At 34.7% G+C, this 24344-nt stretch overlaps 1 protein-coding gene across 4 annotated transcripts in view; it reads left to right on the top strand.

The window, feature by feature from the left end:
• The window catches only part of TMEM26 (transmembrane protein 26), a 71321-nt gene that overhangs the window by 34076 nt on the left and 12901 nt on the right, over nucleotides 1–24344 (top strand). For all 4 annotated transcript variants that reach the window (XM_063781826.1, XM_063781825.1, XM_063781827.1 and 1 more), the window contains 3 exons: nucleotides 8731–8809; nucleotides 13653–13766; nucleotides 15842–16062. In XM_063781826.1, coding sequence (XP_063637896.1) covers nucleotides 8731–8809; nucleotides 13653–13766; nucleotides 15842–16062 — 414 coding nt within the window. The remainder of the gene's footprint in view (nucleotides 1–8730; nucleotides 8810–13652; nucleotides 13767–15841; nucleotides 16063–24344) is intronic.

The following is a 24344-nucleotide window of genomic DNA, read 5'->3' as shown; positions in this document are numbered from 1 at the left end:
TAGCATCGGGTGAGCACTCACATTTATTGAGCCAGGCATTGGCATTGCACACATCAGCTCATTCAATCCTCACAATAGCCCTGGTAGTGCCTTTATGCCTCTGCTTGCAGATGGGGAAGCTACAGCTTAGAGGTCTGGAGAAGGATTCTTCTTCCCAGGATGGAAAGCTTGGTAATCCTGTGTTGAGTCCTCCCCTTACTCCATCAACTTATTTGTTATTTTTTGTATACAGTAACTACATTACTACATAATTTTTAGGGTCAAGGATTTTCTGTAGTAGAGAAAGGGTCAAAGTTCTGTTGGTGTTTTTTTTTAAAAAAAAATTATGTGGGTAAAACTCAAGTGACCAGCTAAAGGAAGACTGCGATGATTTTGCTTAGAACACAATGTAGGGAAGTCCACACTACATACAAGAGTGTCTGGCTCAGATACACTCTTGCACAAGCAAACATTCTTGTAAAACCAAAACAGGACATAAAAGGGAGAAAAGGGGGAAAATTCTAGACTATTTTAACTTTCGTCCTAAAGAACCAATCTCCTCTACAGAACAGAAATAAGTACTATCGTCTTTATTTAGAATGAAATAAACTAAAGCCTAACACAAATAACAATTATAATGCATTTTATTTTCTCAGAGAGCATTAAAGTTCCTGTAGTCGGCAGCAATATAAGTTCATTTGTTCATTAAATAAGCATTTATTGTACCAGATGCTGTCATGGTGGTTTTATAAAAAATAGAAAATATACATAGTTATATGAGAACAGTATAAAATGACATTTAGAGAACCAAACAAATTTTCACAAATTAAGTCCAAGAGTGTGGAAAGCCTGCAGAATCAAGATACAATCAGTAAGCTGGGCTTGTTGACAAGGACCATTTCAGAGGTAAATGATTTCTGAGGTAGCAGTGGTTATGAGTGCAGAAAAGAAAGATGTGCTTTTCAGGTTGAAAGAATATCATGATGGTGACAGTTAGGATTTCAATTGGAACAATTCATTTAGGAGGATGCCATGATTTTCTTTTCTTCTGAAATATTTTATGAGAAAGATAGTATGTAGATCCTCAAATGGATTCATATTTTGTCACTATAACTAGTTTAGTAATAGTGAAACATATTGCTGGAGTTTGTGAACAACTTCAATTGTAATAAAGCTTGTGCTTGCTTTAGGCCTACTCTTGGAAAATTTTAGATTGAGTGAGGTATATGGGGTACTAATTTTGCTATTAGTTTATATCATTATTTGGGAATATGACTTTTTTTAAATTGCAACAACAAACAATGAAAATTATAACTAAGAGTCACATTCAGTAGTATCTTCTCTTTACAAAATCTGAATATAGACAATCTTCAAGGGCTTTGGAAATACAAAGAAAGATTTCATTGCAATGGATTTTCTCAACCCATTTGAAGTTCCTCCTTGTCTCTTCTGTCATTATTTGTCTGGTCTATCCTTAAGATCACTGAATAAACAAACCTATCCACTGATCTTGGCACTTTTTTTTTTTTTTTTTTGAGATGGAGTCTCCCTCAGTTGCCCAGGCTGGAGTGCAGTGACCCAATCTCCGCTCACTGCTAGCTCTGCGTCCCAGGTTCACACCATTCTCCTGCCTCAGCCTCCCGAGTAGCTGGGACTACAGGCGCACGCTGCCACGACTGGCTAATTTTTTTTTTTTTTTTGGTATTTTTAGTAGAGACAGGGTTTCACCGTGTTAGCCAGGATGGTCTCGATCTCCTGACCTTGTGATCCGCCCGCCTAGGCCTCTCAAAGGGCTGGGATTACAGGCGTGACACACCACACTGGGCCTGATCTTGGCACCTTTTAAAACATTCTCATTTATATTCAATTTTCCATTTTGGGGGGAATTCTCGTTAGCTCTTGGCCATTTAGTTGAGGCTTTCTTGCCAGGGGACAGGCACGTGCAAAGGGCTTTGGGAAGGGAGGTAGTGATGAGGGACATGCTAGTTAAGAAGATTAATGGGTGGTGGCTGGGATCACACTGGTGACTTCCCAGGCATTCAGAGGCTTTGTGTTCCACAAAAACAATGGGTTCACTTTGAAGAGTTGAAGAGAGGTAGAGGAAATACTGAGGTTGTTATATTGGTCATCCTATTCCCCTTACACACTAACAGAAAGCCTTTGCCAAGCAGCCTTGATGGAAATCATACATGTTAAGGCCCACTTAGACAAATGAGTCTACATGTAAGAAGGACAGACAACCTTTGCATTGTTAGACAGGTTTAGGGACTTAGAAAAGAATATCACGACCTGGTTTTTTGATTTCCACGAAAATAAACTTTTATAAAGTGCTCCAGAAATTTTACTGAGGACATGCAAAATCTCACTTAACATGAGATTTTGAAACTTGGGTCTAGTATTCTTAACAACTTCACTCTGTTTTTGTAGAGGAGAAAATATTGAGAAATGAAATACAAATAAAATCTGGATTCAATTGAAGTACATTTTGAATATTATTTTTGCTTCACTTAAATATTATCCATTTTCAGATATATACATATGATCAGAAGACAGACAGAGAAAAACTAAACAGGGTAGTGATATGGCTAATTTTTCTTCTATAGGCTTACTTATACTGTTGTTTGTTTATAAAAACGAATGGATGTTATTTTTTTCAATAAGAAAACATTAATAATTGTCATTTTTAGAAAGAGAAAAATGGAATCCTAATTCTAGACTAATGGTGAGTCAAAGTAAATAAAATCTACTGCAGGGCTAAATTGCTAAAGGTCATGACATATCATTTTGTAGAAAACATTATAATTTGTTGAAATGACAACTTTGGTAAACAATATTTTACTTTTGGATGAAATGAACTGACAAAAGCAATGAGTAAAGCTTTTAAAAAGCTTGGAGCAGTGTCTAATATGTAGCAAGACCTATATATATACATATTTCATAAACAAATAAAACAAAACAAATGAATTTTTAAGTAAACAAGTAAATATGTAAAGAAAAAAACTCCTTTCAGTTGGTGCTCCTGCTTGTGTCCTTGGGAGAGAATTGGTAGGTAGGCTAAGAGCTATGGAATTAAAACAAAAAAACACAACTTCATGGAAAAGAAAGATTTTAAGAGGGCTTTATATGAAAATATAGTTGAGCAAAGTAATTTGGCATTGAAGAATTCATATTGGACAACTTTGGTATTCTGACAGGTAATTGGGATTCTAATAAATCTGAGTTTCTAAGGGCAGATAGCTCACTGGTAATAGGGTATCGTCCATTTGTAAAAATTTTTCACTTGGACATGTATTAGTCATTGAATCATATACTTATCAGCTTTTTATCAGTCCAATATATTGTATGTTTATAAACAGTTATCCAGAAACCTGATATAAATGATTTGTGAGTTGGCCAGATCTTTCCATGGTATTAGTCGTCATACAAGGTACTCCACATTTCCTTACTCCTAATGCCATCAACACAAAGACTAAAATAAAACCTGGTTTATTAATTTTTAAACTTCACACTCTTCTTTGTTCTAAAAATGAATTGCACAGACAACACATGATCAAGAATACTGCAAACCCTCAAAATAGTAATTAATGGCAAAGATATCACACTAAAATATTAAATCTTTCATAGGAGCAGAACATATAAAATTAGTTTTCTTCTGTAAAACTTCCAATAAAAATCAATTTATGATGACATTTCAAGAAGAAATTTTTATTCAAACCAGCAACAGAGTGTCAGGAAAGTAGAAACTGTAAATCAACCAGAGCCTTATCGAATCACTAAATGTTTGTGGCGAGCTCATCACATGCCAGATACTCTGGAAGGAGCAGAGAGTATACGGTCAGCCCTTCATATATGCAGGCTCCACATCTGCGGATTCAACCAACTGCAGATCAAAAATATTTGGGAAAAAAAACACAATAAAATACAACAATGTGACACTAAAACATAATACAAATAAAAAACAATACCGTACAGCAACTATCTACATAACATTTACAGCTATATCAGGTATTATAAGTAATGTAGAGATGATTTAAAGCATAGGGAGGATATGCATAGGTTATATGCAAATACTACACTATCTTATATAAAGAAGTTAGGCATTTGTAGTGTTTGCTACCTGCAGGGTTTCTAGAACCAATCCCCCCCCAGATACTAAGGGATGACTGTAATTTTGAGCAGACAGGCACAGTTCTGGTGCTTGCATTATTTAGAATTGCTTGGAGTCAACACTTAAATGTTATCAAATACACACATATACATATGCACATATGTAATTATAAATATTGAAAATCTATGGCATAAAAGTGACCAGAGAGGGCTAATTTAGACTTGAGGAACAAGGAAAGTTTTCTGAAGTCCCATATAACTAATATGAAATAATCAGGTTAAAAGTAAGAGAGGCAGTATTTCTAAAGAGAGAAATACATATGTGAGGGCTTCAGTTGGGACAGCACTTGCTTTTTTTTTTTTTTTTTTTGAGAACTGGAAGAAGAACACTGTTATATGAACACAGTTGGAAGAATGGCAAGCAAGAGAGCACAAGAGGTGGGCAGGGCCCTGAGTGGGCAGCATCTTGTAGGTAGTGATGGGCAAATGCTCCATAGGTAGTGTGTAGGTAGTGTGACAGTAATTGCCTCAACACTGATTGTGAAGTTAAGCATAACGATGTTTGTATTCAACAGTACAAGAAGGGCCCTTGATTCAAGGAGTTCTATATAGGTTTAGTTTTTGTTGTCATTTTTTTTGCTTTTTTTGAGTCAGAGTCTCACTAAATTGCCCAGGTTGGAGTACGGTGGTATGATCTTAGCTCACTGCAACCTCCACCTCCCGGGTTCAAGCAATTCTCCTGCCTCAGCCTACGGAGTACCTGGGATTACAGGTGCAAGCCACCATGCCCGACTAATTTTTGTATTTTTAGTAGAGATGGGGGTTCACCATGTTGGCCAGGCTGGTCCCGAACTCCTGACCTCAAGTGATCTGCCTGCCTTGGCCTCTCAAAGTGCTGGGATTACAGGCATGAGGCACTGTGCACGGCCTTATATAGGTTTAGTTTTGAGAATCATGGTTTAAAAATATAAGTCATTATAAATTATATAAAGAAACAGTCTCCTAATTGGGTGTCCTCTAAGAGTCCTTCATAAGCATAAATAACAAGTATGTAGCTGTGAGTACATTTTCAGAGCTGAGTCTAGGGAAAGCAGCAAGTACATTTATTGAGCACCTAAAGTGTCAATCTCATTGCATACATTGTCTTATTTAATCCTCATAACTACACTATGAGATGGGTATTATTTTCCCATTTTACAGATGAGGACATTCAGTTTCAGGGAAGGTTGTGAATTTCCAAAGATCAGTGCATGGAAAAGGCAGGATTCAAATTTGGGTCTTCTAAGTTTCTGAAATTTATACAGGGTCTTACTAACATATAATAATTCAAGGTTCATAGCTGGAAGAGGTTACTTGATACCAGACCTCTTGAAATGAAAGCTCCTTGTAGATATCAGTAGTCTCTATTGACTTTATTTGCTCAGTCCTTCCTTCCTTCATAAATTCGGGCATTCAAATATTTAAGCATTTGCTTAGTAAGCATTAATTTGAGACTTAGTAACACACTGTGATTCCACTGGGGAGAAAAGAAAATGAAGGAGTGGGAAGAGGAAAGAGATATAAGGAATATATAAGACCCAGGACCTTCCTTCATGGAGCTTGCATTAGGAAAGCGAAGTCTTATACACACATAACTATAAAACAGTACAGCATGTGTTGGGCCACAAGAGAAGTACAGGTTAAGATTAATTCCTGCTGTGCCTTTAAAATACAAGTAGAATGTTGGTGGATAGACGTGCAAGAGAAGGACATTCCAAAATAAGCTTTCATAATTTTGGGAGATATTTGCTGTAAAACCATTGCAGAACCTCGCTCCTTAGATTAACCGAACTAAAAGAGCAGAGAGCACTTTGTTCTTACCAGAGACACGTGGTTAGTTAAACAAGGCTGAGGATTGAGTTGAATATAATTAATTCTTGGGCCCTCAATATGATTCCTTTTTCCTTACCCCTTTCTTCATTAGGTCAAATAATCTAAGGAAGAGGATTGAAGTGAGAGGAACTTTCCAAAGCTTTTTGTTTGTTTTATTTAAAATACACAGTCGGTTGTAACTACTGAGTTGCTCAGCTTGACAGGATGTGGTAAGGGAAGAGGAAGGAAAAGTGGAGATAAGATCAGATAATGAAGTCTTCGAATATCAGATTATGGAGTTTAGATTTTCTATTAGGCAACACAAAACATCTTGAATCTTGAAGTTTGTTTGTTTATATAACCAGTTTCCCAATTAGAGGAAATACGTTGAAACAGGATAGTACTTTTTTCCAATTATAGAAATAAATGTTATGCATAGAAGATGTTAAGGGTATTGTTTGTTTTATTTTTAACCTCTTTCAAGAGCTATTGTATGTTCAGGCTATGGTTTCCCTAGATTATTCTTGTTACATTATTGTTAGGGAGGGGTTAGTCTCAAAATTAATCCCAAGAGACTCAATGAAATTGCAATCCAGCCAACATTTCATGTCTCCAAACCAAAATATGCATATTCCTACTGTCCCTCTGACCTAGAATTCACTTTCTTTCCCAGTTTCACAAGGGAAATATTATCTCCTGATGTTTCCTTTGATATGTGAGGTCAAAACGTTAATTGTTCTTTTTTTTCTAAGAGCATGCTAAATATGGGCTTTTGATATCTCTCTATAGCTTCACCATCCTCCAAGTCAGATTTTAATAATATCATGACCCATAACCTTTTGTTTCAAAATTGGCTTTTGCAGGAAATCAAAGGTGGGGGAGTATCTATATTAAATATTGATTTTTTAAGAGACCTCTCTTTCTCTTGCCCTTTCTCCCTTCCTCTCTCTAGGAATTGAAAAAATATATTAGTGAAAGGGTTAATAGCCTTTAAAAAAATAATTCTAAATTTTCTCTTTTCATTTCACTTTTCTCTCCTGAATTATAATAACATACTTTGGGTAACATTTCATCTCGAACAATTCTATTTGTTGAGCAATTAACATGTCTATTTTCTAGGTCATTTCAAACTATTGCTGTGTATTAAAAGCATTTTAATAAAATTATAGTGACATAATTTTGACTTTGAGATGTTCTGCAAAGCAAGAGTCCTCTAAAATAAAGTTCAATTTGTTTTTTTATTTGTTTGTTTTTTCTTGAGAAGGAGTCTTGCTCTGTTGCCCAGGCTGGAGTGTAGTAGCTGATCTCAGCTTGCTGCGACATTTGCCTCCCGGGTTCAAGCAATTCGCCTGCCTCAGCCACCTGAATAGGTGGGATTACAGGCCCAGACCACCCTGCCTGGTTAATTTTTTGTATTTTTAGTAGCGATGGGTTTTCACCGTGTTGGTTAGGCTGGTCTCAAACTCCTAACCTCAAGTGATCCACCCGCCTTGGCCTCCCAAAGTGCTGGGATTACAAGCCTGAGCCACTGTGCCCAGACCAATTTGAAGAAATAAATGTGGAAAGTATGTTATTTTTCTTATTTCAGCATTTTGAGGACACATTTATGTTGTACCATGTCCAATAATAATACTAGTAATATCTACCTATTATTGAATGCTCACCACTGCCAGGCACTGCTTTACGGGAAGTAAAATTAAAAACCCTGTGAGATAAATGTAATTGCTGAATTGTCTCCCCTTCCAGGTTCTAGACTGAAGTCCTAACCCCAAATGTAACAATATTTGGAGATTAATTTGGTCATTAAGGTTAAATAAGGTCTTAAAGGTAGGGTCCCAATCCAATAAAACTGGAGGCTTTATAAGAAGAAGAAGAGACGGATATCTGAGGACACATGGAGAAGGCACTGTCTACGTGTCAGGAAGGGAATCCTCACCAGAATCCCACTCTTCTGGCTCCTTAATCTCAGACCCCCAGCCTCCAGAGCTACGAGAAAATTAATGTCTGTAGTTTAAGTCACATAGTCTATGGTATTTTGTACAGCAGCCTGAGTTGGCTGATACAGTGATGTTTTTGTGGATTAGGAAACAAACTGAGAGGTCAATGGCAAAACTGGCATTTGAACCTGAGTGTGTTGGATCACAGAAGTCCACTCTTCGGATTCCTCTCTGAATTTTGAATGAGAAAACAGTGAATATAGATAACTTAAAAAAAATACCAAAGGCTTACACCGTTGGTTGTTGGTGTTTTTATTTTATAGGTTTAGCAAACCACACACAAAGCCAATGGGTTACTCTCATTCCTAGTCCTTATCATCTGATTTTTCTGTTCCAGCATCATATTATTGTTTGAGCTCTCAGAGTTCCAGGTTAATGTTGAAAAATGTAGCCATATCTTGAAATTGTAATGTCTAATAAATCCAAGATTTACTCCTGCTGTATTTGCTTTTCGTAAAACATATTAAATACAAAATATCCAGTGTTGTGCCTGAAACTAATTGGCAGTGTCCCATTAAACCATATCAAAATTAATGTCTATTAATTGGATTAGAAATTCAGTGAGAATGACAGCTGCTAGTGCCTTTTACAGTTACTTTGTTTCTTTATAATCCATATGGCAGAAATCACATAATGCTTTTTTCTTCATTGAAATAAACACTTTGAGGGTATACGAAAAGGTTTGACTCAATGTGGTCGGAGTATGTGCATTTTTTTTTTCATTCTTCCTCTTAAATTTTTTTTTGGAAAATTAGCTTAAATTAGCTAAACTATTTTTTCTTCTCTCTTTTTACAGGTTTTCACCAGCCATATTTTTATATTTGATTAGCATCGTTCCTTCATTATGGCTTCTTGAATTGCACCATGAGACCCAGGTACTTCTTTTTGGAAAGTAGGAATTGACCTATTCAGCAATAAGCTACTTTCACAGTATAATCCAGTTTATTTTCGGAATGCACTTTTCTAAGGTACTGGAGTTATCAAGAATTGAATAAATAAGAGGCTATCAGCAAAAGGAAGTGAATCCATGATTTGCAAAAAAAAAAAAAAAAAAAAAAAAAAACTCCAATAAAAAATTACATTTATGTAAGATTTAGGATTATATAGTGAATTAACATTTTGTGTTAGAGATCTTATTACTAAGACTTCCCCTGTCCCCCACCCTACAGGATGGTAGAGTTTACATGGGGGTGTGGAAATTTGATTTTAACCCTTCCAGCTTCAGTGAGTTTCTATGTTGTGCTAAGAATGGGCACGCCTCAATGATCTGGCACCCTGTAAAGTGACACTTTTAGGAATTTCAAAAACAAAAACAAAACCCTTATCTGTAGTCAGCTATATAAATGCAATTAAACTTATAGGAGCCATTTAAAATAGTCTCTTTTAAAATGCAGGTTATGCAGATTACAGGAGATTAATTTTTGGGAGTCCCACGGGCTGCCTTAGTGAAATAGAAATTCTTTCTAGAGCCCCGAAACTAAGATTAAAGGGGAGGAGTCGTGGGACCCACCATGTGGAAGGTGAGCTTATATGTATTAGAAGATCACATCGTCATAGAAATAAAATAGTAGCTTCCGGCCAGGCGTGGTGGCTCATGCCTATAATCACGGTACTTTGGGAGGCCGAGGCGGGTGGATCACGAGGTCAAGAGATGGGGACCATCCTGGCCAACGTGGTGAAACCCCGTATCTACCGAAAATACAAGAATTATCTGGGCGTGGTGGCGTGCTTGTGTAACTTCAGCTACTGTGGAGGCCAAGGCAGGAGAATCACTTGAACCTGGAGGTGGAGGTTTTAGTGAGCCGAGATTGTACCACCGCACTCCAGCCTGGCAACAGAGAGAAACTCCCTCCCAAAGAAAAAGTAGCTTCCAATAAGAGTCCCTAATTTATTACAGAAATTTTTAATACAGCTATTTTCTACACAGACAACTCTAATAAGCAGTCTCTAGGTTGAGTGCAGTCATATACTGCTGTTGATGTTCCTGTACAACTCTGGGGAGGCCAAGTTTCTAAAGTCCATCTGATTCCAGCTTTGACTTCATAGTTCAGGTTACAGGACTATGTTACAGAGAAATGTAGTTATGACCTAATAATATTTTGGTAACTTCACTGATAAAATACTTTAGAAAAGATCTTCGAGAATTTGGACTTACATAGATTTCTTTGTTATAGTTGGTCATTTTATAGCAAGGTTAAGCCCCCAATATGTAACCCTATCTGCCTCCAATATATAACCTTATCTGTAAAAGGCTTGCTCCAAGTTATAGGCACACAAAGGGGGATTTAGTTCTGTGGACTACTTTTGAAGAATTCTACAAGCAAGTACCAAGAATGTAGGGATGAATAAAACATTTTTCTCCCTTCAATCTGCTAAAAATCACCAAAGTCATATAGGCTATCCCTATGTCTGTAGCAAAAGTGTTTTTGTAACTGTATATTTTTGGTTCAAGTTATCATGGCTTTTTAAAACTATACTGGAAGGAGTTAGGGGACTGTTTCAATCTCTTTACTATTTACTACTTTCAAGGGTATGAATATAAGCTCTAGTGATTTGAATCAATTCTTTCATGTTTCTTTCATATCCAATTCTATGACATGGCTATCATACACAATAACCATTCATTTCCCTAAATGCTTTTATAATATAAATTTGTTGCACAATTAATTGATATACAGGTCAAATCCCATTACAACAAATAACGTGCAACCAAAAGTTCCCTTTATAATAAAAAAAGATTTTTGAGCCCCGAGCAGTAGCTCTCTAATTTTCAAACTACAAAAGAAACTGAACCTTTAGTAGTAATGGATTTGACTCATTTTGACACTGAGAATTAAAATGAATGCCCAGAGATTGAATTGGGCAGACTGAGCAGAAATGAAAGTAGAAAAATAGTAAGAGAGAAAAAAAGTATTGGAATTGCAGTTAAATAAAGAAGAAATGGCAGAATAAAGGGAGTTACAGCAATTCTTCTAGTCTACTCATTTAGAACATTTTGGGAGTGATAATAATCACTTTTCTTCAGGTAGTCTCCTGTACTTTCACAAATGTTTTCACATATATGGACCCAACAACTCCATAGGTTAGGCATGATACATACATTTCTATTTTAAAGACGAGGATCCTGAGACTCAGAAAGGTTCAGTAATTTTCCTAAGTTGATACGGTGAATACACAGTAATGCTGGGGCTTAGAACCTAATGGATGTCTAGTCCATTAAACCATATTGCCCTTCTCAGCTATGTGTTCTGTGTTTTAGAGGAGTTTGCATCAGAATTATCTGAGTTGTTCATTGTAGAAAAGAGTAATTTAATTTTCTTTCACATTTTCCATTTGCTCTATATACTATATGTTCTAACCTATGACTTGGCATTAGGAAAACATCCTGACCTATTTCATGAGACATTTCTCCTAGATAACTAATTTCTTACCTTCATTCCTGAATCTGGTTGGGTGTACATGTATGGGAACAAAACGTTTATGACAATGATTGTGACCTTAGTTCTTAGGTCCATTTATGAAGTGGCAAGATTAAAGTAGTGGAAATATTCTGGTCATCTTGTTGTCACAGTCTTGTTGGACCCAAAGGAATATTTTTGAAGCTAATAAGAGTTTAAAAGACACAGACTTTTTTTAAAAAAAGGCATGTTGGTATCCAGATAATCTATGTGAACTCACCTATACGAGGCAGAATGTAAACAATATAATCCCCAAAATAATACAAGTCAGGCTAGGTTTTAAGAGTGAAGTCACTTGTTCACTGCAGTCCCAATGTAGAGGCCAGTTGGAGGAAAATCTCATAAATCTATAACAAATAGAATAACAAGAGCAGAGAGCAACTCAGATAGGTCTTAATACCATAATATGGACTATGAAGCTATTTGCTTCCAAGTTATCTTCTACTGCACTAAAGCATGGCCTTTTTTTTTAAATAACAAGATGTTTATGTATTTTAGTGGTAAGAATGTCAAAAACATATTAAGGTCGCCATTTTTAATACATAGTCTGTTTTCATGCCTACAAAGTGGTCAAAATATATTTCCTATTGAAATAAATCTTAAATAAAATCACCAACATGCTTTGCAATGAAAATTTGTTGCTTGGTTAAAGATTTAATTTTTATCTTCATTATCTTTTCTTGGAGGCTTAGCTGCACACATATACACACACATAAAGTGTGCAAACAACTGTATTTTTGCTCCTACAGATATGGAATATGGCCATTTTTCTTAATTATTCTTGTCATTTCAACCATAATACTAGTCGTTTGGAAAGAGAGTAGAAAAAACAGCTTCTTGCAGACTTTCTTTTCTGCTTTTTCAAGTAGCTTATAGAATAGTCGACGATGTATCCAGAATAATTAAGAAAAATACACTTCTTACAGCTTTAATTTTTTTAAAAAAATAAGTCCTCTCTAAATAGAAATGTGTGATCGTGGATGTGTGGTGGTTGTAGTGGCGGTGGTGGAGCATGTGTATGTGTTTCAAAATATGTTAGCACTGCAGATGTTTGAAAAACCTTCAACTTTTTTTAAACCAGTTTGTAAAATTTTCATTGGGTACAGCTACATTTTCAAGTGCCACCCCTTTCTTCTCTTACATAATTTTTCCTTTTCTTACTTTACCTCGGATTCCCAGCATCTGGTGGATAAATATCATGCACAATTCACTTGGAGAAATTCTCATACAAAATGAAGAAACAAAAAAGGAAAAATGCCATTTTTCATGTCTGTTGTTGAATTTTCCATAGACCTAAATTGGCTTTTACACTGTCACTAAAATGTATGTTTTGGTGGGTGAACATGATAATTTTTTAGGTTGTTACAGTACTTGACAGTCAGGATTAAAAATGATTGGATTATTTACTTAAGCAATACGATATTTTAGATAAAGAGGCTTCTGGATAAGAAACAAACTCTTAAAATACTATATACACACACATACACACACACAGACACACACTGTGGAATACTACACAGCCATAAAAATAGCAAAATCATGTCCTTTGCAGTAACATGAATGAAGCTGGAGGCCAGTATTCTAAGCAAACTAACACAGGAACAGAAAATCAGACACCACATGTTCTCACTTATAAGTGGGAGCTAAAAACTGAATACACATGGACACAAAGATAGGAACAACAGACACCAGAGACTACTTGAGAGGGGAGGGACGGAGGGAAGTGTGAATTGAAAGGCTGCTTATCAGGTACTATGCTCACTACCTGGGTGATGGAATTATTCATACACCAAGCCTCAACAACATGCCATTTACCCATGTAACAAACCTGCACGTGAACCCCCAAAACCTAAAATAAAAGTATAAAAAGAAAAAAAAAACGTAATTTCCTTGACCAGCATCATATATGCTTTATTGTTGTCACTGGTTATTTGTTTGGTTTTAAATTCTTGCAGGGTTTAAGAAAGGAATCTCAGTTACCAATCTATAAATTCTACAGCTCTCTGCAATGACTCAGAGCATTTGCATCCTCATCGACTTATGGAAAAATAAGATTTGTATACTTGACATTCTTTTCATATTGATTAAAAAGTGGTTTTCAATCTCAGGCCTATATTCCAATTTTTGGAAATGTTTATATATATGCTGTATAAACTCTGCATATCTGCTCATAATCTCTTGAACAGATTTAAATCATTTTGATCTCTACCATATTGTGCTAATTTTTTGCCATAATTGCCTTCCCTGACCCCATTCTTAGTATTGCAGTATCCAGGCTGAAGGAACATCACAGAATACCAGCAGAAAAGAAGACTTCAATCAAACATTGACTTCCAATGAACAAACCAGTAGAGCTGATGATCTCATTGAGACGGTGAGAGCTTTTCCACTGTTTATTAAAGGATCTAGAAAATGGTGGACTTGGTATAATCCTCAATTACCTGCTATACATGCTTCCCAGCTAATTCTTTCCTGAAGAAAGTTATCCATTGTTTGGCTTAGGAATTCACAAAATAATTATATTTTTAAATTATTAAACATTTAATATGCATAAGTATATACATTGATACATTTTATATATATTAATAGATATATTTAACCTGCATCATTAAGGAACACATAAAGAAGATATATGTGCACATTGAGAGACATATAGATTTATGAAACAATGATATAATTAAAAAATTGGGATATGATAATTTTAAGATTTATTTTTTAGAGGAATTTTAGATTTACAGCAAAAATTGAGAGGAAGGTACAGAGATTTCCCATATACTCTGTACTCATGTACAGCCTCCCCATCCATCAATACCCTGCACCACAGTGGTGCGTTTGTTAACACTGATAAACCTACGTGGCATTTTTGGGGATGCCAATAAAAGTGGCGTTTTGTTTTTAATTTCAAATTTCACTTATTCTTTGCTAGTATATAGGAAAGAGATTAACTTTTGTATATCAACCTTTTATCCCACAACCTTGCTATAAACGTTTACTAGTTTCAGGAGGTTTTTTTTTTTTTGTCAGTTCTTTGGGATTTTCTACCTAGACAATTATGTCAACTGTGAACAGAGGCAGTTTTATTTCTTCCGTCCCAATCCCTATACCTTTTATTTTATTTTCTCGTCTTATTGAATTATCTAGGAACTCCACCATATGTATTTTGTAGATGTTTATTAATAACATAGAGAAGATTTCTGGCCAAAACAGAATCCCTTCCTTTTTCTTCATAAGGCTGTTATTTGGCAAACTGACCATGACCTATTTAAAAAGGAAAAGGCCCCTATCACCAAAACATATTTTCAATAATAAGATGTACTATTGGTTCTGTGAGGTTTAATGGAATGAACCTTGGGTTCTAATTCAAGCTCCAATCACAATTTATTTATATCAGTCTGGACAATCGCTTAGTTTCTCTCTCAGTTTTTCATCTGACAATCAAAAATATTAATCTTTACTAATGTGCTTCCTGTATAAATTAAATATGATGTACGTAAAGTTTCATAGTACTAATATAAGAAAGCGTACAGATGGAATATTCTTGATTTTCATGTATGGATTCAATCAGGATAGCATCATGCCTTGTCTTTTATCCGTCCTTGTGCATTTGATATCAGCAAGTGATGGAGAGGGGTAAATGAATTTTGCACAAACATAGTTAAGTCACTTGCATAAATAAGTTGGAATCATTATCCACTTGAGACCTAAGTCCTTGTAGGAGCAATAGTATACTTTGAGACTTATTTAGAACGTAATTGGGCAAGTTGTCATCCAGAATACATTGCTGGGATGTAAGTTTTTCTTAGTCTAAGAATAATGGCAGTGTAAAATTTGCTGGCTGGCTTATGGATTATTGAATAGTATGTTAAGTACTCAGAATAAAAATAATAATTTTACAGTTATTCTCTTTCTTTACATTTAGGTAATCGATAAACATTATTACATTTTTATGTTTAGCTATAATAGAGTTTTAAAGCAAAAAAAACAAAGGGAAGATTTGTACAGTGCTAAAAATATTTCAAGATTAGTACATTCAGATTTAAAAATCTATTAAAGAAAAATATAGGAAGTTTTTGTGATATTAATATGGATTTTATAAAACTTTGCTATGTGTTATTTTTCATTACACAGTATAATAAAATGAGACATGATCTTTAAAACATTGTAAAATTGGTTCTTTAAATACCATATGGTACAATCCCACTCGTAAGTTTAAGGCTCAAATTACTTGCTACTTATAGGCACCCCCATCTTAAGGACCATATTAGCTTTTTATTTTTTTCAGAGTGTTCAGCTGAAAGGCATTTTACTTTCTTTAGTAAGTAAAGAATAACTCCTGAAAATTACTGTCTACAAAAGCAAACTCTTGATTGAAAGCACAGTGAAGAAAATATTTCTCTCTCAGGTGGTGGCTCATAATCTTTCTGTCTGTATAACATTTCTGTTAAACAGGCCAAAGTTTTTGTGAATAACTTATCTACAGTATGTGAGAAAGTTTGGACACTGGGACTCCATCAGACATTCCTGTTAATGCTAATAATTGGAAGATGGCTTCTACCCATTGGAGGCGGGATCACTCGAGATCAACTCTCTCAACTTCTTCTTATGTTTGTGGGGACCGCGGCTGACATACTGGAATTCACAAGTGAGACCCTAGAAGAACAAAATGTGAGGTGAGCATTCCCTGCAGCAAAAACACCTTGTTTTCAGGGTCAAGACCATGCACCTGTCTCTTTGTTCTGTGACTTGTATTTCACATGAATAAGAATTTTTAGTATATTTTATATGCAACGTTAGGATCAGAGAATTTGCTGCTGTTTACATATTAGAAACCAGCACAGTCTTTATGTTTTTTAAGAAATACACAAAGGAGATTTCTGCTAGAGAAAGAGACACATAATATTCTCTGTGGGAGAGAACAGAAAAGCTCTGCATGTTTTCATGACCACAGGTTAGATAGAGTCATGGTTCTCTGAAAACCTTCTGAAGTGGAATGACCATCCCCAGCTCCTCTTTTCCATTCCCAAGTGTCAGAAGCATAGCCAATCATAAAATCCTCTCCTAGAACACAGCATAGCTACAGTTTAGGAGAGCACTGAGAGAAGACATGGAGAAGTCTCTCCCTATCCATTTGGGGATTTGTATTCCCTGGTGTATATGGAGAATGGGGCAGATGAGGTTTTATTTTACTAAATTTTATTTTTAGTCAGTTTTGTTCGAAGTGCCCACAGGCTTTCTGGTGTAGAGGCCTATAAATTAAAACTTATTGAGTTGGTACTTTTATTTTTGCCACAAGCAAATAAACTCAGAATCCATGATCACATCTGTTTACGGAACGACTTTCTTACCATTAGGGATTTAAGTCTCAGTGCCTGAATATACTTTAAGCTTGGGTTGTTTTGCACTATGCCATAAAAATAAATTGGAATGAGGCTGGCTTTTAATGCTACAGTTTACTTTATGCTGTGCTTCTCAAACAACAAAACATAAAGCTCAACAAAATACACTAACTTACCAAGTAAATTTAATATCCCAATTATAGCACAAATTATATTTATAACCATGAGCTACCTTTACAAGATAATTTCCTGTTTCATCTATACTAATTTTTCTTATAGCTTATTAAGTTGACATATTCTTTTAAAAATCCAATCTAAATTGATTCATTATCTTCAAAGTGTTGATTTTAGTTCCATAGTTTTAATGTCTTAAGTATGATCAGTGCTTTACACTGTAAAATGTATTTTCAAATAGAATACAATGTTGTTACAAGAAAAACATCAAGCAATCATGACAGAGCACATAAAAGTGACAGGGACATCACAATAGAAAGATAATTAACTCCACCTATATAGAAATAAACATGTACATGCAAAACATTTAGGGAGTTGGGAGGGAACATAGGATAGTAGAAGAGGTAGTAAGGAGGGATATGTTTTGTGGGGCCAGTCATAAAATTGTAAGAAATGCCTAACTCATTTATCTTAATGGACTGTTAGTCCCATCCAGAAGTGACACCAAGGAGCAATTTATAGATCTGTGTTTTCCAATAAAGGTTGAATATTAAATAATTTCGTGAATAAAAGTAGAATTGCCCAGCAAAACAAACAACCCAAATGAACAAAAAAACCCAAATCTTGAAAACCATAAGGCATTTTTTCACTCACCCACTACTGATTGGTTATCTAATATGTGTCAAGCACTGAGCTAGGCAGAGATTGGGGAACAAATTGTGAGCAAGTATTAGTAAAAGGACACACAGTCCTATCTCAGTCAAGACTGTTTCAATTCAGCAAGAATTTAGGGAGCACTTAATGTTTCAAGACACCATAAATACTCCCAATTTCTTCTATCACCTACAAGTTAATCTGAATGCTTTATAAATATGTATTTTTATAATTTTAAACTTGTATCATATCCCAGGAAAGCTGATGTTTAATGGAGCCCAATAAATTATGTCATAGTTTTTATTGGTTAATGTTTTTAAAATTTGTTTTCAATTTTCATTGTCTCAGGTTGAAGTCATTTTCATTTTTAATATTACCACATTGTGACAGTAGCCTTCTGTAATTCCCATTCAAGTTCTATGTGCCTCTATTACTCAGATATCCACTGTCCCAAAAACCCTCCCAAAGTCAAAGCCCAGGGAGGATATAAAATTTTTCTCTCTCCTAAAAATTAGCTTCCATGTTCTGATTTCCTGTTTTGGTTCTCGCCTATACTGCAAGAATAGACACTGCAAATATCTATTTTTTCAAAGAAGGAGACCCTTAATCCTTTCCAACTGGGACATAAGCCTTCCCTTTTAGGCTCAAGAGGATAATCATGGAGAATAATCTTAATACATAAGTAAAAGATATTTATATCTAATAGAAGAAGGGATCACTTCATTGTAGTCTACTCAGCATTGCCTATTATTATGACATTTTACTTTTTCTAATGTTTTATTCCATAGTTTAGGCTGATAGATTTAGGAGAAAGCCTACAGTGATATCTACATCACAAAAATGTCTAAATCTCTTCCCTATTTTCTAGCTAATATGTAAAATTCCATTTTTTATTAAATAAATTTCCTTCCTTTGGCTCACATTGAAGTTCATCTACCTAAGTTTTATGGATTTATATAGGTTTGTAAATCTTCTGATTCTGCAACTTTTTCTTAACAGATTTGTGAAGTTATGGTTTAAATAACATAAAGTTCAACTGTAATTCTATAGTTTAATGATATTTAGTAATTATAGATTTGTTTATCCATAACCACAATCCAGGTTTAGAACATTCCCATCACTCCAAAAAGATTCCTGTGGCAGTTTGCAGTCAGTCTTCACTCTTAACAGGCAACCACTGATATCCTTTATGTCTCTGTGGATTTTTCTTTCCTAGAAATTTCATGGAATTTGAATTATAAAATGTGTGCTCTTTTATGTGTGGCTTTTTTATGTAACATAATGTTTCTGGGATTCATCCATGTTGTTTCATGTTTAGCTCCTCTTTAGTTGCTAGTGTTCCATTAAACACATATACCACATTTTGTTTATCCATTCAGTAGTAGATGTACATGTGGGTAACTTCCAGCTTTTTCATATTAAGAATGATGTTGCTAAGAGGATTCACTGACAGACTTTTGCCTGGCTATGTTTTCATTTCTCTTTGGTAGACACCTAAGAGTGGAATGGCTGGTTATATGTTAAGTATAGCTTTAATTTTTAAAAAAATCTGCTGAGATATTTCTAAAGTAGCTGTATTAATTTATATTCCCACCAGCAATGCATGAGGATTCCGTTTTCTCTGCATCCTTATCAACCATCCTTTTCCCTGTAGTCTTTTTTGTTATACCCTTCTGATGGATGTAGAGTGGTATCTCACCAGGACATTAATTTGCAGTTCTTTAATGACTAATGTTGCTGAGCATCTTTTCATGGAAATATTAGCTATTCATATATCTTCTTTGGTGATGTGTCTGTTTAAATTTTTCTTCATGTTTTATTGGATTGTCTTTTTATTATTGAGTTGTAAGAATTCTTTATATATCCTTGATACAAGTCCTTTATCAAATATCTAAATATAAATATTTCCTCCCTGTGTTCAGCTTGTTTTTAATTTTTTAATGTTTATCTTTTGAAAAACGTGTTTTTAAAATTTTGAAGAAGTTCAAATCTATCAATATGTTCTTTCACATTTTCGGTGTCATATCTAGGAACTATTTTCCTAACCCTAAATGAGAAATGTAATTTCTTTGGTTTTCTTATTGATATGGTTTGGCTGTGTCCCTGCCCAAATCTCATCTTGAATTGTAACTCCCACAGTTCCCAGGTGTCATGGGAGGAAGCTGGTGGGAGGTGACTGAGTTATGGGAGCAGGTCTTTCCTGCACTGCTCTTGTGATAGTGAACGAGTCTCACAAAATCTGATGGTTTTAAAAATGGAGGTTTCCCTGCACAAGCTCTCTTTGCCTGCTGTCAGCCACGTAAGATGTGATTTGCTCCTCCTTGCCTTCCCCCATGATTGTGAGGGCTACCCAGCCATGTGGAACTGTAAGTCCATTAAACTCTTTTTCCTGTATAAATTACCCAGTGTTGGGTATGTCTTTATCAGCAGCATGAAAATGGACTAGTACACTTACAGAATGTTTTAGTTCTTACATTTATTTCTAGTATCTGTTTTTACATAATTTTTGTGTACAGTGGGAGGTAAGGTTCCAAGTTTATTTTTTATTTTTGGCACTGCCCCATTCCAGCTGGGACTAATTTTCCCAATACCATTTGTTGAAAGGAGTCTTTCTTTATTATATTGCCTTAGCATCTTTGTCAAAAAATCAATGGATCATAGATATAAAGCTTTTTCTCTGGACTTTCTGTTGTGTTCCATTGTTTTATTTGTTTGTCATTATACCAATACCACACTATCAGGATTATGTAGCTATAGTGTGTTTTGAAATTGGATATTGTAAGTCTTCCGAAGTTGTTCTTTTAAAATTTGTTTTAGCTATTGTAGGTGCTTTGCATTTTTATATAATTGTTATAATTCTCTTTTCAAGTTGTAAAAAAGGGTAAAAAATTAAAAAAAAACTTACTATGCTCTTGGTAGAGAATAAATTGAATCTAAAGATCAATTTGGGAAGAATTGTCATCTTAACAATATTAAATTTTCCAATCTGTGAACACAAAATATCTCATCCTTTGTTTAGATGTTCCTTAATTTCTCTCAGCAATGTTTTGTAATTCTCAGAGTGCAAGGCTTGTACTGCTTTTCTTAATTATTTCCTAAGTATTTTATTCTTTTTGATGCTCTTAGTAGTGGAATTATTTTTTTAATTTTATTTTCACATTTTTCATTGCTATAATAGAAACACAGTTTACTTCTGTATGATGATCTACTATCACAGCCATGCTCAACTTGCTAATTAGTTTGATCCCTTAAGTTTTCTCCTTACAGTATCATGCTGCTTGTGAACAGACTGTTTTGATTATTTCTACTCTGTATGCCTTTATTTTTCTTGCCTTATTGCACTGGCAAGAACTTCTTTCAATGTCAAATAGAAGTAGTAAGAGTAGACATTTCAATCTCAAAAGATAAGCATTCTGTCTTGCTGTATTAAAGATGATGTTACTCGTGGGTTTTGTATAGATGCCCTTTACCAGTTTGAAGAATTTCTCTTTTATTTCTAGATTATTGGGAATTATTTTTTGGTGGGTGTTAAATTTCATTAAATCCTTTTCCTGCTTTTATTGACATAATTATGTGTTGTTTGTCTTTTATTCTATTAAAACAATATATTACACTAATTAATTTTCAGATATTAAACCAACCTTGACTTCCTGAGATAAATTCTACTTTTTTATAACATATAATCTTTTTTTATCTTTTGAGACAGGGTCTTTCCCTTTAGCCCAGGTCTAGGCACCACCCAGTGTGATCACCATTGCATTGACCTCCTGGACTCAAGTGATCTTCCCACCTTAGCCTCCCAAGCAGCTGGGACCAGAGGCAAAGGCCCTCGCCGGCTAATTTATTTTATTTTTTGTAGAGATAGGATCTCCCTATGTTTCCCAGTCTGCTCTTGAACTCCTGGTTTCAGTCCCCCCACCTAAGCCTCTCAAAGTGCTAGGATTATAGATGTGAGACACTGTGCTCAGTCTGTAATATTTTTTACATGTTATTGGATTCAGTTTGCTAACATTAGCTTATGAGGCATATTGATCTGTAGTATTATTTTCTAATGATATCTTTTTCTGTCTTTGGTAATGCTGACTTCATCAAATACTTCAACAAGTATTCTTTCTATATTTTCTGAAAGATTTTACATAGGTTTGGTCTTATTTCTTCTTTAAATATTTTATAGAATTTACCTAGGGAGCCATCTGGACCAAGTTTATTTTGTGGGAAGATTTTTTAAATTATCAGTTTAATATCATTACTTTACTTTTTCTTTAGTAATATTTCTTTTCTGAAAGTCAATTTTGTCTCCTACAAAAATAGGCACTCCAGCTTTCTTATGTTGGCATAGAGATATCTTTTTTTATTCTTTTACTTTTAAATTATATGTATATATGTATCTACATTCTGTCCCTTATAAACAGCATTTTCCTCCCCAGTTAAGTACAGTTTTTGTCTTTTGATTTAAGTGTATATTAGTTTACTAGGGCTATTATAGCAAAATACCACAAACATGGTGGCTTAAAACAACAGAAATTTCTTTTTTCACAGTTCCAGATGCTAGGAATCCAAAACCAAGATGCTGGTTCCTATTGGAGGCTCTGAAAAAGAATCTGCTTCATGCTTCTCTCCTAGTTTCTGGTGGTGGCTAGCAATTCTTGGTGTCCCTTTGTTTGTTGATATATCACTCCAATTTCTCCCTCTTTCTTCACATGGCATTCACCCCAGTGTGTCTGTCTGCGTCTCCAAATTTTCCTTTTCTTATAAGGACACTAGTCATTGGATTAGGGCCCACCCTAATCCATATGACCTCATCTTAACTTGATTACATCTACCAAGACCCCATTTCTAAATAAGGTCACAATCTGAGACTTGGGTAGACATGGAATTTTAAGGGACACTATTCAAGCTGGTACACTGTGTTTAGACCATTAATATTTAATGTAATTATTGATATGGTTAGATTTATAGCTGCCATTTTGCTATTTGTTTTTCTCTATGTCTCACGTCCTTATTATTTCTGTGTTACTCCTTTACTCTTTTGTTTTTTTGGTGGGGGTGGTTATATGAGCATTTTTAAGTCAATGATGTCAATTTCTCCATGCATTTTTTGAATTATTTTATTAGTGGATGCTCTAGGGGTTACAATATACATTTTAAAATTTCACACTCTATTATAGGGTAAAACTAACTTAATTCTGATAAAGCCTAACAATATGACTCCATTTGGTCATAGCACTGTTGCCCCACTTGCTCCATTACTGATAACTCTGTTTCCTCCTCTTCCTTTTTGCTGTTATTTTTATACATATATTATATCTTTGTATGTTATAAATCAAATAATCCAGTGTTATAATTATTGTTCTATATAATCTTTTAAGGTTTTAAAAAGATATTAGAAAATATCTATATGGCTGTATATTTATATGTTCTTTTAATTTCCCATACATTTATCATTTTCATGCACTTCATTTCTCCATGTGGATTTCAGTTACTATGTGGTGTAATTTCCTTTCGACCTGAAAGACTTTATTTAGTGTTTCTCCTAAGGCAAATGTGTAGTAAAAAATACTCCAAGTTTTTTTTTTTTAAATTCTGGAAATGTTCTTATTTTACCTTCATGTTTAAAGGTTAGTTTTGCTATATAAAAATTATTGGTTGACAGGTTTTTCATATATATATAATTTGAGGAAAAACATAGTTTACAGGTGTAAGAAGATCAACAAAGCCATATAATAAGTAAAAACAAAGATCCACCATTTTACATATATATACAAATATATAATTTCACTGTCTACTGGCCTTCATTGTTTCTGACCGGAGTTAGCCATTATAGTTGACCTTTGAATAACATGAGTTTGAACTGTGTGGGTCGATGTATACACAGATTTTTAAAAAATAAAACTTACATTGGGTGTGCCTGCCTCTCTGGCCTCTCCTTTCACCTTCTCCACCTCTTCCACCTCTTCCACCCCAGAGATAGCAAGACCAACCAGCCTCTCCTGTTCTTTCTCCTTCTCAGCCAACTCAATGTGAAGATAATGAGGATGCAGACCTTTATGATGATTCACTTCCACTAATGAATAGTAAATACATTTTTTCTTCCTTATGATTTTCTAAATAACATTTTCTTTTCTCTAGCTTACTTTATTATAAAAATGTAGTGTGTAATACATATAACATACAAAATATGTGTTAATTGATTTTATGTTATTGATACGACTTCCAGTCAGCAGTACACTATTAGTAGTTAAGTTTTGGAAAAGCCAAAATTATACACAGATTTTCAACTGTGTGTGGGGAGGTCAGTTCCCTTAACTAACCCCCACTTTGCTGGAAGGTCAACTGTACTTATTTGTTGTTACTCTGTACATGATGACTCAATTTTCTCTTGATATTTTAAAGATTTTCTTTTCCTCTTTGGCTTTTAGTAGCTTGAGATGTGTCTAAGTGTGGATCTTTGCTTTTACTTATTCTAGGGCTTTGTTGATCTTCTTACACCTGTAAATTACGTTTTTTTCCTCAAAATTTTCATCCATTATTTCTCTAAATATTTTCTCCTCTCTTTTCTATCTTTCTTCTTCTGGGTCTCCTGTTAAAAATATATATGAGTGATTGTGTTCCACAGGTCTCTGAAGCTCTGCTGTTTTTCCTTCAATCTTTTTTTACTCTGTGTCTTTCAGATTAGATTTTTATTGATCTATCTTCTAGGTCACTGATTATTTTTTCTGCCATCTCAAATCCAGATGTAGAGTCCAATTGTAGAGTTCATCTATTGAATTTTTCACTTCAGTTTGCAT

This window comes from Pan troglodytes, chromosome 8, assembly GCF_028858775.2.
Source record: "Pan troglodytes isolate AG18354 chromosome 8, NHGRI_mPanTro3-v2.0_pri, whole genome shotgun sequence".
In the NCBI taxonomy this organism is placed as follows: domain Eukaryota; kingdom Metazoa; phylum Chordata; class Mammalia; order Primates; family Hominidae; genus Pan; species Pan troglodytes.
This window is presented reverse-complemented; position numbering and strand designations above follow the sequence as displayed.